The sequence below is a fragment of the Sminthopsis crassicaudata genome, chromosome 1, assembly GCF_048593235.1.
Source record: "Sminthopsis crassicaudata isolate SCR6 chromosome 1, ASM4859323v1, whole genome shotgun sequence".
Classification (NCBI taxonomy): domain Eukaryota; kingdom Metazoa; phylum Chordata; class Mammalia; order Dasyuromorphia; family Dasyuridae; genus Sminthopsis; species Sminthopsis crassicaudata.
Window position 1 is genome coordinate 44,092,559 of NC_133617.1, and position 18,411 is coordinate 44,110,969.

Genomic DNA, 18,411 nt, shown 5'->3' on the forward strand with positions numbered 1-18,411 from the left:
GCTGCAATCTATTTTGGTGGAGGAAACATCCAAACCAACAAAACGACAGATCTCTGAAGTGTTGTATGTATTATGCTACACTGCCAAGTATTTCATGTTACTTGAATACTGATAGATAGTTGGGAAAATTGGGCAGATAATTGCCAAAAAGGAGGGGATATAGGTTTGGAGAAGAGCAAAAGCAAGGAACAAGGATACAAATTTAAGCCAAACTTTATATTGTTAATAGAATTCAGTACTAATTATTTTTTTTCTTCATTTAGGAACTGATGAAGAGTTTCAACAGAGACAAGCGGATATTTTGTGCCATTCTTTCCACCCATAGTCGCTCTACTGGTGTCAATCTTGTAGAAGCTGACACAGTTGTGTTTTATGATAATGACTTAAATCCAGTGATGGACGCAAAGGCTCAAGAGTGGTGTGATAGAATTGGAAGATGCAAGGACATCCATATATACAGGTTGCATATAACTGCTTTTTGATATTTTCTTTTTCAATTTAAAATTAGGGATTGATAATATATATGAAAAATAATAAGTAATAACTTACTATATTAATGTGTTATCTGTGGTTATTGTTATTCCCTTCAGCAATGCAAAAGGAAATTTACCACGCCAGCCTGCCATCTTGTGTGACTTGTTTCTGTCTTCCCTTTCATTCAGCATGGAGGGCCGGTTTCTATCTAAGATGCTGGTAGTCTTCCTCACTTCCTCTTGATGTCATTTGAGTGGAACTTACAGATTCTGTTATTCCTTGTTTTTACCACACGACCAGCCCATCTGTTTTTAATGACATCTTTTATTCCTTTGTAATTTCTATTTATGTGTATTGTAGCTTGTTCATACCCGGTCACATGTTGTGCCTTTGAGTCAGTCAGTCAGCCTTTGAATGATGCTGATTTTTAATTCTTTGTAGTCCATAGGGTTTCTGATTTACAGTACCACCAGAATATAATGGGTCTTGGTTTCATATAGAAATTTGGGAGACTGGTAAATGAAATTTCTAAAAGTAATCCAGCCTACATAAACTCTGAAAATGGACATTGATCTGGGGCCAGAATTAAACAAGAGAAGAACATGTTCATTTATGAGGGAAACTGATTATCCAGTGAAAAAGTTATGGGGAAGAAAGCATATTGTTCAAACATGATATGTGGTAGTGTAGGCAGCCTGTAGAACTCATCTAACTGCATATAAACACACACACACACACACACACACACACACACACACACACACACAGTCAATGCCCAGTGAATGAGGTCTAGAATTGAATAAGAGAACAAATTGGATTGCCTTTGAGAAATTGCAGAGTTCTTTTTACTGACCACAGGCTTTCCCCTGGGGAAAAAAAGCTCATTTTAAAAATATCAATATTCTGACAGTAATGCTGTATTGCTGTGAGTCATGGAATACCATAATCCTCAAAGAATTAATCAGTCAATCAGATATTTATTAAATACTATTATGTGTCAGGCTCTGTACTGAGGATGAGGATGCAATTACAGTGAATGAAATAATTTCTTCTCTCAAAGAACTTACATTCAAATAGAGGACACAACAATAATATAAAAGTATACACAGAATAAATCAATAAAACAGTTAAATACAAGATAATTAGGGAGGATACTAGTAGTTGAAAGGATAATGAAAGGCTTCATGTAGACAGTCATGCTGGAGCTCTATCTTGAAGAGAAAGAGATTCTTTGAGGTGAAAATGAGGAAGAGGAGTAGATGCTGGGAGCAGGAGACTACCAGTGCAAATGCAGTAAGTGGAGATGGAGTTTCATGTTTGAGGGACTGAGAAAAGACTAGTCTGACTACATCTCAGAGGGTGGGAAGAGGAGTGAAGCTGTAAAAGTGAGTTGGGGCCAATCAGTGAATGGCTTTTTTTCCCTGAGGCAATTGGAGTTAAGTGACTTACCCAGAGTCATACAACTAGGAAGTATTAAATGACTGAGGTCAGATTTCAACTCAGGTCCTCCTGACTTCAAAACTGGTGCTCTATCCACTGCACTACCTAGCTGCTCCCAGTAAATGGCTTTAAAAGCTAAACAAAGGGTTTATGTTTTATTCTAGAGGCAATAGGGATCTCAGGAGTTTATTGAGTAGGGAAATGACATAGATCTGTGCTTAAAGAAAATTACTTTAGTAGCAGTATGAAAGATGGCCTGAAGTGGGGAAACATTTGAAGTAGGGAGGCCATTGTAAAGGTCTAAGTGAAGGAGGCTTCTGTGTGACTAGACAGAAGGTATCAGATGCCAGATAGACATGGCAAGATGTGGCAATGTATTAGCTATTTGAGGTGAGAGATAGTAAGGAGGTGAGAAGGAAAAAAACCCAAGATTACAAACCTGGAAAATTCGAAAAACATTGTTGTAACTGAAATCCTTATTTTGAATTACTTCAACAGAATTAGAGAAGTCTGGAAGAGGGGTAGTTTTTTGGGGAAAGATAATCAGTTCAGTTTTGGGCATGTTGAGTTTGAGATGTCTAAAGTACATCTAGTTTGAATTTCTAATAGTCAATTAGTAATGTGAGATGAAAGCTTAGAAGAGAGACTAGTTTTGTATTTATAGATCTGGGAATCATTGGCATGAAGAGTACAGTTAAATCCATGAAAATTGATGAAATCACCAAGAAATAGTATAGAGAAAAAAGAAGAAAGGGCCTACGACAAAGTCTTGGGGAACACTCACAATTAGGGATTGTGATCCAAATGAGAAATTAGCAAAGGAAACATGGCTAGATGGGTAGGAGGAGAATCTGGAGAGAACAATTTCCCAAAAGCCCAGAAAGAAGGGAATATCTCCGAGGGTGGTCAAATGTGGCATATGGCTGAAAAAGATAAGGACTAATAATAGACTATCAGATTTGGCAGTTGAGAAATCATGGTAACACTGGAAAAAAGCAATTTCAAGCAAGTGTTGAGATCAGATGCCAGATTGAAAAGAGTTGGAGAGCTTGAAAAAGGAGGAAGTAGAGGCATTGACCATGAGTTTAAACTACTTTTTGTAGGAGTTTGGCTCAAAAAGTATGGGGACAATATAGAAATCAATCTCTATCAATCAATATAGACAATCAATCAATAGATTGATTGGATGATAAGATCTTAGAGGAGGTTTTTAAACGTTGAAATCTTTGTAAGGTTGAAAGGTTGCTATCTTTGTAGTATCCAGAGAACTGGGAGACTACCCAACATGTTTAATAGACTTCCTGTGGAACACTTACATGGGGAAATTGGCAATTTTCACATAAGATGATCAGTCATTAATGGGTTATACTTTACAATATTGAAAGGAAAACACATATTGATGAGATCACAGATCTATTAGAAAATGTACAAAGCTAGTATATTTTGATACTCAGTATAACTAAACTAATGATTCTAGTAGGATGAAAAACTACAGTATTCATAATTTTCAAAAGTGAAATATATGAAATTTTGTTGTTTCCTTTTCAGTAATGACTTTTAAATAATGGTAAAATATTAACCTGCTCAAGTCATTGTTTTCTAATTTTAATAGGTATTGATTCTTTTTTGTGAAGAATCACACATGCTCTTTCTTTAGGAACAAGCAATTTACTTTTTAAGTACTTAGCATAATGAAAATTATATAGGCATTTAATGAATTTATAAATTAAAAATAGCTGAACAAAAAAGTTATTTTCAAGTAGAGTGGTTTGCCCGTTTATTTCTACTTTAATTTTTTGGATGGCTTATTTGAACTATATCTAAAATTAGAAGAACTTAATAGGGATTTATTTTCTCAATTAAAAAATTCTTTATTCAACAAGCATTTATTAGTAGCCTGATTTGTGTAAGGCATTGTGGTAGACCTCGGGTTATATAAATATGACTACAAGTTATGTTAAGAATACTATTTAACTTAGTTTTCAAATCTATTAATTGACATGAAAGCACTAATGTATAATTTTGTATCTGGTATTTTCTCTAGGCTTGTAAGTGGTAATTCCGTAGAAGAAAAGCTGTTGAAGAATGGCACCAAAGACTTAATTAGAGAAGTAGCAGCTCAAGGAAATGACTATACCATGGCATTCTTAACTCAGGTATTTAATTTTTGGTAAAGAAGAAGGGTGTGTTTTTTAAATGAATTTATTTATTGAAAAGTTAAATGCATTTTGTTTTTCTTCCCAAGTTATTTTTACCTTCTGAATCCAATTTTTCTTGTGCTACAAGAGAACTGTATGGTTCTGCACACATATATTGTATCGAGGATATACTATAACATATTTAACATGTGTAAAACTGCCTTCCATCTAGGGGAGGGAGTGGAGGGAGGGAAGGGCAAAGTCAGAACAAAAGTGAGTGCAAGGGATAATGTCTTAAACTATTACCCATGCATATGTTCTGTCAATAAAATATTATAATAATAATAAATAAAGTTTAAAAAAAGTTCAATGCAAAATGAAAAAAACAAAACAGAAAAAGAAAAAACAAAACAAAAAAAATGTCCTATGTTCAATAGAACATTGGGAAGGATTTGAAATATGTAACAATCAATTTCTAGTTAAAGAAAGAGTATTAATAATAGAAGACATATTTATAATTGTCCACCTTTTCTTTGCTTCCTTATAAATTTCCTTTGTTTTCTGCTATGCGCTTTTTACTTTACTTTTTCCACCTTATCCACCCTCCCCAAATTCCCCCAAGCAGGCTGCAGTTAAACATGGATATATTTATGCATTTAGATATAGATATGTATATATACATGAACTTGCATACATACACACACACACACACATATATATACAAATACATAAGGTGCACACACTCATAATATACATGTGCATATACACATTCATAATACATAACATACATATGGACATACATATATACATATATACATCTAAGACATAATGTAGATTTCTCTCTTGATTGGATATTTTTAAAGTTTGACTTTGTCTCAGATTCATGATTACTATACCCACTAGTTTTTCTAATAAGTCTAAACCTTGATCATTATTATTATTGTTTTTGTATACCTCTTATTTCCTATTTTTGCTAACTCTTTAATTCTACCTTGCTAACATCTTAATGTTTCTGCTGCCCAGCTCCTCTATAGATTCTTCCCTTATTCTCTTATCTTCTTCCCTTATCCGTCCTTCACTTTTTATCCCACTGCTATTAATCTACCTCATCCTATTCTGTACCCCACCTTATCCTATTCTCTCCCCCTTTTATTTTGTTATAAAATTTGAAGGGTGCTTTATTTAACCTTCTTATTTTATATAAATATACTATTCCCTCTTTAACCCATACCAGATGCAAATAAGTTTTCAGAACTATCAGCCCCCTCTCTCTGCATGTTGATTCTTGTTCTTGTACTTCATTTGTATAGCATAATTACTATTTTTGCCTTTTCCTAGATGATTTTACTTTTTAGAGTCACACTATGGTCAGTTCTACCCCAATCTTTTCTTTGAACTATGAATTTGCCCAAAATTTGTCTATTTTAGACATGTGGTTTACATTTCCATGTATAAAACATAAACAATTTGTCCTTGTAGAGTCCATTGAAATTAGTCTTTGATAGTGGCTCTATTGAGTTCAGGTTTGTTTGAGACAAAATCCTGAAAATCTGACAGTTTGTTGAATGTTGAATTTGCTATTCAATATTATCCTTAATTATATTAGATATAATGTTTTTGGCCAAAACTCTTGTTCTTTTGACTGTTGATATATAATATTCCAGGACTTGTGGGTTTTTTTTATTATTATAGCCATTGATAAATTCTGTGCAATTCTTATTTTTGCTCTAGCATATTCGAATTGTTTTTTTTCTGGTTGTTATTGCTTGTAAAATTTTCTCTTTGATCTGGGAGTTTCAAAATTTAGCAATGATATTTCTATATAAATTTCTTTGTAGAATCTCTTTGAGATGATAATCGGTGGATTTTTTTGTTTCTATTTTCCCCTCTTGTTCTATCACTTCAAGACAATTTTTCTTTGATTATTTCTTGTACTATTGTGTCAAGGTTCTTTTTTTTGGAATTCTCTTTCAGGTAATCCAATTATTCTTATATTTATTCTTCTTAATTTGTTTTCCAGATCTGTTGTTTTTCTTGTAAGATGTTTTGTATTCTCTTCTATTTTTTCATTATTTATATATTATTTTATTTTTTTCTTGGTCTCTTGTAACTTTACTGACTTTCCTTCGCCCAATTCTAATTTTCAGAGTCACATTTTTCTTTTTTTCCTAGTTGGTTGACTTTCTTTTCATAATCTTGTTTTTCTTGAATTGATCTTATTGTTGTTATTATTTTTTAGTTTTTTCCTCGGTGTCTGTCATTTGATTTTTAAAGTCTTTTTTATTTTTTCTTTAAATTTTTTTTGGGCCAATAGGCAGTAACTTACCTCTTTGGGGTAAGGGAGGTTTCTTTTTTTATTTCAATATCCTTCTCCAAAGATGAACCTGGTTTTCCCTGGTTGAATTCATTCTCTTTTGCCTGCTCAGTTTTTTTTAAAAAGAAGAACTTATTAGTGTAATCATTCTTAATCCTAATTAGTTCTTCTTTGAAAAAAGAGCTTCTTCTGCCTCCCTCCCCAAAATTTTCTGATCTAGTCTGCCATCTTTCCACAATCTTCCCTGGAAGGGTATTTCTGAAATAAACTCATAGATTGTCTGCAAATTTAAATTTAGCTATTGGTACTCTTAAATTATGTGACCCACCTGAACAGCTGGATATACTTCTGATGGAAATGACTCATGTTAATCTCACTATGATATTCAGTGACTGAAATGCAAATGTAGGGATAGAGATAGATGGCAAGAAATATATTAAAAGATGCCTACACATCATGAGATGTATATTTTTCTTTGAGAAAAGAATTGAAAGGCATTGGACATATTAAGCACTGAGTAATCTCATGAAAAAGAAAATTGGTTGTATTTGAACACAAGAAATAACTTGTTATTGATGATACATCAATAGACCTTTGACTTGCTGTTGCAAAGATCAGAGTTAGCTAGAAGAAAGAATAAAATCATGACAAAGATATGACATGTAATTAAAACAATTATATCTTGACCTATTTAAATTAGTTCTTGATAGAAAATGGAATAAAAAAGGACAACTACAATAATTACAATAATTTCATACAGAAATTTAATTGACATAAGTTAATTCCCCATAACAAGGACATCAAAAGAATCTAAAAATGACTTAATCAACAAACATTTGATTTACTTGCCATGTGGAAAATTATGGAAGATAAGCACAAAACCACTTTAGCATAAAAACTCATTTGTGTTTATATTCTAAAGAAAAGAGATGACATATTCTAGAGAAAAATGACAGAAAACTATGAGCAGTATTTTCTCATGAAACAGAAAATAGTAACGGAGGAAAAAATTAGTTTAAGGAAAGCCTGGTAATTGTGCAAAATCATTCCAAGGGCCTTTCAAGTGTGAAAATGAAAGGGCGACAAACAGAATTAAGAAGAAAAACATCTCTATAACAAAATTCTATGACAAAATCTTCTTACAAAGATTTCTATAACTATAATTACTTAATTTCCATACCCAAGAACAGTGGATTCATCACACTTGGACTTTTAATTTTATAGACCTAGAGATGTTCATAGAGGAGATAGAAGTGATGCAAAAAAGACCAAAGGAGTAAATCTGGATTAGATTTGGAAGTCCTTTTTGGAGGCAACACAATTGTGACAGTATTGAGGGATCAATTCTCAGGCTCTCTGAGGAAGGGGAAAACCAAAGATGTGAAAAAATCTTGGACTTTTTTTAATATAGAAAAAACGCAATGAAGGAACATTAGCAACTATTGACATATACTTTCCTGATCTCCCACCTAGATGGAAGTTTCATGAAAGTTGTCTACAAATACTTTGGCATTTTAAGAAAATATTTGAGCAGTAGAATAAAATACTGCATAAAAGGCTCTTTTCTCACAAAGATTCTCTTCTACATAAATCAAAATTATCCATATCCAATCTAACACATATATACATATGTGTTACATATATGTATGTATAGATATAATATTTGTATGTACACCCACACACACACACACACACACCAGACACAGTGAGTTGGGCTTCTGATTAAACAAGAGGAGAAGTACAGGCCAGAATTATCTTCAGGAAAATTTTAACTTCCTTAAATTACCCACAATTTCTCCCTTCTTTCCTTTATCGATATGTCTTCTAGTCATGGATCACCAAAGTCTCTGAAGAGTAAAAATTAACATTATTCTGGAGATAATGGAAGGAGCAAGGTGGATACAGTCAGGCTGCAGCATGTAGAAGAGCACCAAAAAGAACCTTCTGTTTAAAGGATATTATCAAAAAATGCTATAGGAAAAAATGCTATAGTTGGTCACTGGGGAATGTGCCTTGATGAAGTTTCCCATGGCCAGGAAGAAACATTTATGATACAAACATTTATTATATAGTTATGATACCAGTATAGTGAAAGAAGGTCTGATGTGAAAACTTAGTCCTGGAAGTGCCATTCATACCTGATAGCTGTGTGACTCCAGGTTACTTTCCCTTCCTGAGACTCATCTATAAAAAGGGTGTGTTGTATTCTAGGATCTCTCAAATCTGTCCTTGCAGACTCTGTCAAGGACACATTTTTTTTTTTAATTATAACTTTTTATTGACAGAACATATGCCTGGGTAATTTTTTTACATTTCCTTGAACTCACATTTGTTCCGACTTTTCCCTTCCCTCCCTCCACTCCCTCCCCTAGATGACAAGCAGTCTTATACATGTTAAGTATGTTATAGTATATCCTAGATACAATATATATGTGCAGAACCAAATAGTTCTCTTGTTGCACAGGGAGAATTGGATTCAGAAGGTAAAAAATAACCTGGAAAGAAAAACAAAAATACAAACAATTTACATTCATTTCCCAGTGTTGCTTTTCTGGGTGTAGCTGATTGTGTCCATCATTGATCAATTGGAGCTGAATTAGATCTTCTCTTGGTTGAAGATATCCACTTCCATCAGAATACATCCTCATACAGTATTGTTGTTGCCCTGTATAATGATCTCCTGGTTCTGCTCATTTCACTCAGCATCAGTTCATATAAGTCTCTCCAGGCCTTTCTGTATTCATCCTGCTGGTCATTTATTACAGAACAATAATATTCCATAACATTCTTATACCACAATTACCCAACCATTCTCCAGTTGATGGGCATTGATTCATTTTCCAGTTTCTAGCCACTACAAAAAGGGCTGCCACAAACATTTTGGCACATACAGGAAGGACACATGTTTTGAAGACAACATTTCCTTAATATTAAATGTTCTCTCTTTGGAAGTTTAGCTGTTCTTAAATAAAGGCCAGTAAAATATCAAATACATGAGTGCCAATAGAAGAATTATGTTGACAGTTAACCATACCAATTTTTTCCCTCCCAGCAAACTATCCAGGAACTTTTTGAGGTCCATTCTCCTGTGGAAGATACTGGCTTCAGAGTGAAAGCTGAGGAATTTGTTCTTCTCTCTCAGGAACCTTCTGTAGCTGAAACAATTGCCCCCAAGGTTGCAAAACCTTTTATAGAGGTAAGAAATCATAGCGAATATTCTAGTGAGTAGAATGTGAACTAAGGTAAAATGGGAAAAGTGAATCAATGGAGTTAGATAAAAATGGAGAGTTTGCTTTGACTTTTAATTGCATACTTTATATCCCAAAATTTATCATGATTTTTATATAGATTTTGAGTCAAATTTATTTCCCCCCCCAGAAAGCAAACTTTAAAAAATCACTAAAGTAGATATTTTTATTCTTAGTAAATTTCAAGTTTTTAAGGCATTCCTATTCTTAGAGCTATTTTTAAACTTTTCAATGTTTAATTATTTAGAAAAACTAAAATATTTTCTGCTTAATAGAAGCATTAGTATATTTTAGAGAAGATTTTTGATGTAACTACATTTTGATATGTATGTTTAGGTTTCTCTCTGAAAGTCGTTTTTTTTTTTTTTTTTGATTGCAAATAAACCTTCAATATAATGAACATTAATTGAATGTCAAAGATCAGAATGTCAGAAATAAACAAATTGTTGGAAGTTATATTTTTTGTTATATGATTTTAAAAAAGTTACTCTGCTGTTGGTTCAACAAATGATAAAGTTATATTGTAGAAATTATTTTAGAGATGCTTACTGAATTTGTCATTTGTTGAAATCGGAGCCTTCTGTTTCTCTCGTCAAGTGGTAGTTAAGTCTGAAACCAGGCTAAAGGATTTCGAAAACTTGGTTTAAATTTTTTGTTTCCCAAAACTTTTATTTTAAAAGGCTTTGAATAGCATTGAACAAGAGGATGAAGAAGATCCAGTCAAACATGCAGAGGAAGTAAGAACAGCTGAAATGGAATCTTTCCCGACAGCTTTCATCTCAGACCTGGATGACTTAAAATGCAATGAAGAGCCTTCAGAGAGAGAAGAATTATTTGCAGTTGTTGACCAAGTATATATTTTCTCTTATAAATTGTTAATGCTTATAACAGTAAGGTGACAGTTGATTGTTATATTCAGGATTGCTGTATTTTGCTAGAGGCATCAAAAAAAGATTATTCCTGATGATTTTTTGAATTAAATACTTATCAATTGATCAGAATTTAAGTATAGAGCCTTGCTTGATGGCAGAGAAACAGATAGATAAACCTCTTCCAGTCTTATATCTTAATTATAATAGATTGTGTTCCTCAGAAACCATAATAAATTTGGCTCAAATTTTATTTTAAAAAAAAGACTTGGTAGTGACTGAACTTTCAAATATTTTTCAAATAGCTTACTCCTATAGAGAAATATGCATTGAATTACCTGGAGCTCTTCCACGTTTCTGGTGATGAGAGTGGACAAAAAATAATAGAGGTAAGCCATTGTTATGAATTAATTTTGTAAGATCCCAATGGGCACTTGAATTATATATTTATTGGCTTCCTCCCTGCTTTTGTATACTTTTGTTAGCACAAAATAACCATTAAGTTAGTTGTGGGAATGATTTACTCTTTTGACTTGGGTTTCATATTCATTACAAGATAAAATATTACAACTAAGAAATATAAAGGATTTTATGGAAAATTCATCAGGTTTTTTTTTATCCTTTTCTGATTTGGATCTGTGGCTTTCATCCATTTAAGGATCTCCAGGTGTGAAAAAGTCCCTCCACCAATGGAGAGGAGAATTGTATCTGTGACTGGTGGTATCAGAATATTGTCTTGGGTCAGTTAAAAGTAAAATGACTCGCCTATGGCCATGTGGCTGGTGTCAGAGACAATGCTTGAACTCTTCTCTTCTTGACTCAAGGCCAGTTCTGTACCCACTCTGTTGGGTTACTATTTATTACTTATATTCTCCATGACTACTTATTGCAGATTAGTGGAGTTATTAGACAGAAATGAGACAGATTCCCTAAGACACATGAACATTTTTATAATTGCACTCGTGTTGTTTGCTATTTCTATTGACTGTGCAGAGGTATGACATGACCCATAAGAACACTTGAGGGAAAATCAGATTCCTGAAGCATACCCCAAGGTCACCTAAATAAGCTGCTTGACCTGGGACTGGCGCTTGGCACAAACTAAGTGTTTGGAAATGTTTGTCAACCTCCCTATCTATCTGTAAATGAAATTGGGCTAGATGTTTTCTGAGGCCTGTTCTGGCCAAAATAAATTCTCATGAAATAGTGGAAAGAACATTGAATTCAGAGTTGGGAACCTGGGTCTGAATCTTGGTTTTGATACTATGACTTGTGTAACTCAGTTTCCTTATCTGTAAAATTAGGGTTCTAGGCTAGATAACTGGTAAGGTATTCTCCAACTTTAAATCCTATGAGGGAAATGGAGGGAACATTAAGGGATAAATATCAAAGCACCTGCTTTCTTTCAGGCCCTATACTAAGCACTTTTAACAAATATTATCTTATTTAATCCTTTCAACAACCATGACAGATAGGTATTATTATGATCCCCAATTACAGATGAGAAAATTGAGGCAGACATTAGTTAAATGACTTGCCAAGGATAACACAGCTAGTTTCTGAGGCTAGGTTTGAATCCAGGTTTCCTGACTCTGGACTCAGTGTTCTATCCACAATCCCACCTATAAAGGAGTTTCACTAAATGATTGTTGTTGTGTTTAGTTGATAATTAGAAAGTTATATTAGAGTAACAGAATCCTAAAATTTTCCTCTACTTGCTTTATTTTTCTTTTTCTACTTGTTTCCTTTCTGCTTTGTTAGTTACTTGGGTTTTTCATAAGTGTTTTGCACTCTGTGTTATTGGAATTCAAACTTTTTATGGTACTTGCTGATCGCTTTTAGGGCTTACGTGTTTGATTTCAAGTTTGGTTGGGAGATGGAGAGAACCCTCAGGTTCCCTGATAGCCTTTTTGGGGTATATAGATTACTCTCGAGTTAAAAAGAATCTTAGAGGTCTAGTGTAACAGTGGAAGCAGGAATTCCCTCTACGTTATCTATAGGATATGCTTCTCTAGCATTTCAACTATTGAAAGTCACCATCTTAAAAGGCAACCCTTCCATTACTGGACACTCCTCAGTATAAAAAAATTCTTCCATATCTTCTACTTATTGATCCTAGTCCTGTCCCCCAGAGCAATCCATCTTCAAACACTGGAAGACTGCTCTTGTGCCAGCCAGAAATCTCTTCTTTAGGCAAAGCATGTCTAATGTTTTGGGAGGACATGTGTTGCTGAGACTAGAATACATTGGCCTTTGGGGCCTGAGCAGTGCAGAGCAGAAACATCCCCTCACACCAGGGTCTGGACACTGTTCTCACATAAGAGTCCATGATCAGCTTTTTAGGGTTGGACTTATCATACATTTGACTAATATCAAGTCTGTGGTCAACTAAAACCTTAAGTCTTCTTTAGACAAACTGCCTTTAAGCCGTTCGATTTTTATCTGGTACTTGTACAATTGGTTTGGTTTATTTTTGAAATGAAATTCTGGACTTACATTGATCTCAAGATACAATGGGAAGAATTCTGGTCTTGGTATGTTCAAATCTGACTTCTGGCTCTTACTGGCTTTATGAATAAGGCCAAGTCATTTTAAACTCTGAGTTTCATTCCCCTCATCTGGAACATGAAGACACTAATGTTTGAAGTGCTTATCTTACAGGGCATTGTGACAATCAAGTGAGAACATATAATCTACTTTCTAAACACTAAAGTGATCTATGCATATCAACCACCATCATCCTCATCATCATTATCATCTTGTTCTCATCTGTTCTAATGGAGTTTAGATAGAAATGGGTCGGGACTGTTCACTATGCCCCTTAGTTGTTTTTTTTTTAAAGCAATTAATATTCTGTAGACTATTGTATGAGAAATAAAATATCTCTTGAGGCAATAAAAGTGCTAAGATTCAAGTTAATCATCTGTAGGTTCATTAAAAATATTCTCAGTACAATTTGAGTAGTAGGCAGAACTACAGTGATGATTTGAATCTCATCTTGTTCTCATGGGATTTGGATCTTCTCTGTTAGGTCTGTTTTTTGAAAATTTTTTATTCTGTATGATTTAGAGATTGTAAGTGCTTGGTATGATGACATTTGTTAAAAATGTTTGTTCTTAAGTTTTTATGGATTGATATTTTGCCTAAGTAGTTAGAGACAACTGTCTGGCCTGTGATAATGAGCCTGTTCTAGAGTCATGAGACAGGAAAGAAGGATTTATATAGTGTCAACAAACACCAGGCACCATGCTAAGTACTTTACATCATCTCATTTGAGCCTCCCAACAACATGGACAAACAGATTAAGTGTCTTGTCCAGAGCCACACTTTATTAACTATCTGAGACTGGATTTAAATGCATGTCTTCCTAATTTTAGGTCCAATGACCTACCTGGCTGCCTCTTTAATTCTAGTCATGAGATTTTGGGGAAGTATTGAGCTGGCACTAAATATTCACAATCTATAATGATGTATTTCACTACTATTGTCATTTTCTTGAATCATCTATGTTATTATTATTACCATTATTATTATGATTTTACTAGTGATAGAAATTCCTTATATTAAAAAAAGAAAATCCTAGCTTGGAATGGCTTATTTTTAATGTTCTCATCATTTCTCTTTCTAAGAGCTCATAAAACATCTTTTTGATAATCTTTTCTAAAATGTTGCCACAGATTGGTGGTGAATATAATTGATTTGTAGTTTACACAATCTCCTTTTTCTTTCTGAAAATTAGACTTTGTCTTCATATCCTTCTTGTTCTCATCTCCACAATTCCTTGCAAATTCTTTTCCCATTCTGGTATTTCATTCATCTGGTCCAGGATTTAAACTTATTTGATGCATAGAGCTAAGGGTTTTCTTATGACATTTTCATCCATCTTGGGCTTTACTTTCTTTTAACCATCCATGTGTGTTTTACACTTTCCAGTGCAAAGTCCTTCTCTAATTTAGTAAAGAAGTTGTAAGAAAAAGGTAGTTAAGAAGTTTGACTGTTTCTTCATTATTTTTATTTTTTTGCACTTTAATTGCACTCTGTCCACATGAGAGAGTGAGCTGCTCCTTCCCTATTCTACTTGTTTTAAAATATAAGAATGCTCTTATCTTGTCTCAGCTCATCCTGAGTTTTAGTTTTCCCACGAGCATATTGTTGTAACTCTAGAGAAACCTTTTGTAGGTCTTCTCGTTTCCAACTCCTGTGTATACATTGTTTTTAATTCTGAGCTCCCCGGGGAGCTTCCTTTCATATATAGTCACATTGGTCTCTTTGGGTACTTTCCGGCCCTTTTCTTCAGACTCATTTGTGATGAATGTCAGAATTCATTCAGTCCCATCCCTCTTAAACTGTCTCTTCTTTCCAAGTCATAGGTCATGAGATCATGCCTATTATTTAAAAAAATTTTGAGATCTGCTGTCCTAAAGTGTCTAGGGTTTATATGTCACTGTGTCCTGGGGGTCTTCTCCTTTTACTCCCTTGACTGTCGGGACTCAAATGACATGGTCAAGGTCTACTAATGAATATTTTAAAAATCTAAAAATGTAAAGCTTCTTTGTTGTTCAATTTTGAAATAGAGGAAATTGAAGAATGTGAAGAAAATTTGGGAACTACATCATATGAGAGAATTGAAGGAAAAAGCAGAAAGCATGTTTCTAGAGGAGGAAGAGGAGTTGTTGACTTACACGAGGGAAGATGCCTATAATAAGGTACCTATCCTTGCATAAATGCAATATATGATAGCTTACATTATAGGATGATAAAATCTGCACCTGAAAGTTTTCAGAGTTGAAGACACCTAAAGGGAATATGCTAATTGTAAGCCAGGGTTATTTATCTACTATGCATTGTGCAGAGCATCAGACAGGGATAAAATCCATTTTCCAAGCTTTATTTTTTTCCTTTTGTAGGTTTGTCTTTCTGTGAATCTCTTGAATACTTTCCCCACATAAACTGCATTCACTTGTCAGTTACTGAAGGGACTTTTAGTACAAAGTGTAATAAAAAAGTCACAAGAATCATTTTGCTATCCTGAGCCTTAGAAAAATAGCACCTACTTATAACCTTTTTATAAAGGAACTTGCTAAAATTCTTAGAATGTGCTCTGAATATCCTACAAGGTAAAATAAGAGCTGAGCAAGAAGTGATTTTTGTTTTATCTTGAAAGGCGCATTTAGCTTGAGAGATTCCCAAGCCTTGGCTTTCTGTCAGTAGTTATAGCTTTGATTCCTCCTTTGCACATTGTCAGATTTAGCTGTGGAGAGAAAACTTGCCTAGAATGGACTGTGATTTAGGAACTGCAAAACTACCTAGCTGTTACAGTGATTTCTCCATTAGCAGTGGACCACATATTGCCCATAACCATCTGACTCTAAGAATTGTCTCTTTAACACAGGAATATGTTTATGAAGATCCAGATGGACAAACTGAGATAATGCCAGTAAGTTAAACAGGCTTTCTTTTTGTATATCAGAGAAGTGTGCTTCTGTGTTTGCACTGGGCAGCTGTGTCACAAGCATGATTTTACTATTTTGCAGCTTTGGACCCCTCCCACTCCACCTCAGGATGACAATGACATTTACACCGATCCTGTCATGTGTCTAATGTATGAAGCTACTCCTATCCAGGAGTCTCAGCTGCCACCTGTGTACGTGAGGAAGGAGCACAGGCAACCCAAAGCAGAGCCCTCTGGTAACTAATTTACATTATCATTGACAGTCAGATTTCTTTCCTACCTTTCTTTACTCTTTACTCTGTGAAATACTGGGATGAGCTCTGGGTACCTTGCAACTTTTTAGGGCCCTGGCAGTCTGGCATCCAAGGCAGGTGAGATTGACTTGTTGCCCCAGAGTGGCTGCCTTTGAGCCACAGCTATACAAACACAGTAGGCCTGCCTGAAGGGCCAAGCTGGGGTGCCACAGTCCAGTTGGCAGGCTTAGCATGCAGACACAAGCTAGAATATCAGGGTGCTCATTTGTGCTTTCAGACCTAATCTTATTCGTTGTCAATGGACACACATAATGGTTTCAGTTCAGTGGGATTTTAATGATTGGTAAGGCTCCTTTTCATTGTTGCTTTGGTCAAAATTAATATGAAAAAGAGTGAGAGTCTTATGTCTATAAGGTGTAGGAAAGCAGCAGCTATCTGGAGTAATAGTGGAACCAACTTTTATTGGGCCTACATGTTATTCTCCCAAATCTGGCCCTTTGATTTTTTCCTTAAACTTTTAGCATTCTCTCTTCCTTGTGCTTGCCTTTACAAATGCCTCTTTCTACTGTCTCCTTAGCTGTTGGTCGGAAGAAGAAGCAGCGGTATGGGGAGACTGTTATTCCTCCTCGATCCCTCTTTGACCGGGTGACTCCAGGGGTGTCTAAGACACGCCGAGAGGGCAAAGAGCAGAAGAAGAGTGTTCTGTTGAAGCAGCAGACCCAGTTTACCAAATCCTCGCCAACAGCAGAGTCTGGGCAGGACAGCCCTGAGTGGCTCATTAGTGAAGACTGGGCATTGCTTCAGGTGAGAAACTATTTATGGATTCTCTAGATAACAGTGGACTTTCTGCTTTTCTTTTAAAATGTGGGAAGATTTTCTAATCTTGTGATTTATGATGGATACTTGCATTTGAAATGCTATGTACAAGCATGATTTTGTTTTTCCTTTTTTAGGCTGTAAAACAGCTGCTTGAACTTCCTTTAAATCTTACTATTGTGTCACCAGCACACACCCCAAATTGGGATCTTGTAAGTGATTTTGTCAACTCATGTAGTCGAGTTTATCGCTCTCCCAAACAGTGTCGAAACCGCTATGAAAATGTCATCATTCCAAGGGAAGAAGGAAAGGTAAGCTAATTTTTGAAATGCTCACAAATCTTGGTGTGTCTCATAGCATTTTCCTGTTTTATGGGGACAACATTTTGTGCCAATAGAAAAAGGCCCTAGACTAGGGATGCAGGAGATAAGGTTCTGAGTTCTGTTTCTGATCCTGATGAGGTTTGTGGCCTTGCACATGGATGCCCTCATCTGTAATGCGGAAATAAGACTGCTTGTTTTATATATAGCGTGTCTGAATCGTCCCCATCCATGGCCCAGCATGGGCTAATGTGAGATAAGTTGCTGGGATGATTGTTAAGGTCTCTCCTGTCCTGAAGGAGGCATTTGCCCTGCAGCTCTGGTTGCTACAGAAAATCTCTTGTAGCCCTTTCTGGGACGTTCTTTTCATTGTTGCTTTTATCTGTTCAATCAACTGTGCTCTGTTGGCTCAATTCTTTTTTTTATTATAGCTTTTTATTTACAAGGTATATGCATGGGTAATTTTTTAGCATTGACAATTGTAAAACCTTTTGTTCTAATTTTTCCCCTCCTTCCCCCCACCCCCTCCCCCAGATGGTAGATTGACCAATACATGTAAATATGTTAAATACAATATATCTATACATATCCATACAGTTATTTTGCTGTACAAAAAGAATTGGACTTTGAAATAGTGTACAATTAACCTGTGAAAGAAATAAAAAATGCAGGAGGACAAAATTAGAGGGATTGGGAATTCTATGTTCATAGTCATCTCCCAGAGTTCTCTCGCTGGGTATAGCGGGTTCAGTTCATTACTGCTCTATTGGAACTGATTTGGTTCATCTCATTGTTGAAGATGGCTACATCTATCAGAACTGATTATCATATAGTATTGTTGTTGAAATATACAACGATCTCCTGGTCCTGCTCACTTCCCTCAGCATCAGTTCCTGTAAGTCTCTCCGGACCTCTCTGAAATCATCCTGTTGGTCATTTCTTACAGAACAGTAATATTCCATAACATTCATATATCATAATTTATTCAGCCATTCTCCAACTGATGGGCATACACTCAAAGAGGGCTTTTTGGCTCAATTCTTACAGAAATATTTATATAAATAACCCTTTTTCTCTCCTGAGTTT

The 18,411-nt window shown here is 34.9% G+C and overlaps 1 protein-coding gene across 1 annotated transcript in view; it reads left to right on the forward strand.

The window, feature by feature from the left end:
- The window catches only part of LOC141560992 (E1A-binding protein p400-like), a 128,364-nt gene that overhangs the window by 89,068 nt on the left and 20,885 nt on the right, over positions 1 to 18,411 (forward strand). Inside the window, exons 32-41 of the mRNA XM_074299877.1 lie at positions 264 to 460; positions 3,959 to 4,070; positions 9,419 to 9,562; positions 10,295 to 10,465; positions 10,789 to 10,872; positions 15,058 to 15,189; positions 15,876 to 15,920; positions 16,018 to 16,171; positions 16,767 to 16,993; positions 17,143 to 17,316. Coding sequence (XP_074155978.1) covers positions 264 to 460; positions 3,959 to 4,070; positions 9,419 to 9,562; positions 10,295 to 10,465; positions 10,789 to 10,872; positions 15,058 to 15,189; positions 15,876 to 15,920; positions 16,018 to 16,171; positions 16,767 to 16,993; positions 17,143 to 17,316 — 1,440 coding nt within the window. The remainder of the gene's footprint in view (positions 1 to 263; positions 461 to 3,958; positions 4,071 to 9,418; positions 9,563 to 10,294; positions 10,466 to 10,788; positions 10,873 to 15,057; positions 15,190 to 15,875; positions 15,921 to 16,017; positions 16,172 to 16,766; positions 16,994 to 17,142; positions 17,317 to 18,411) is intronic.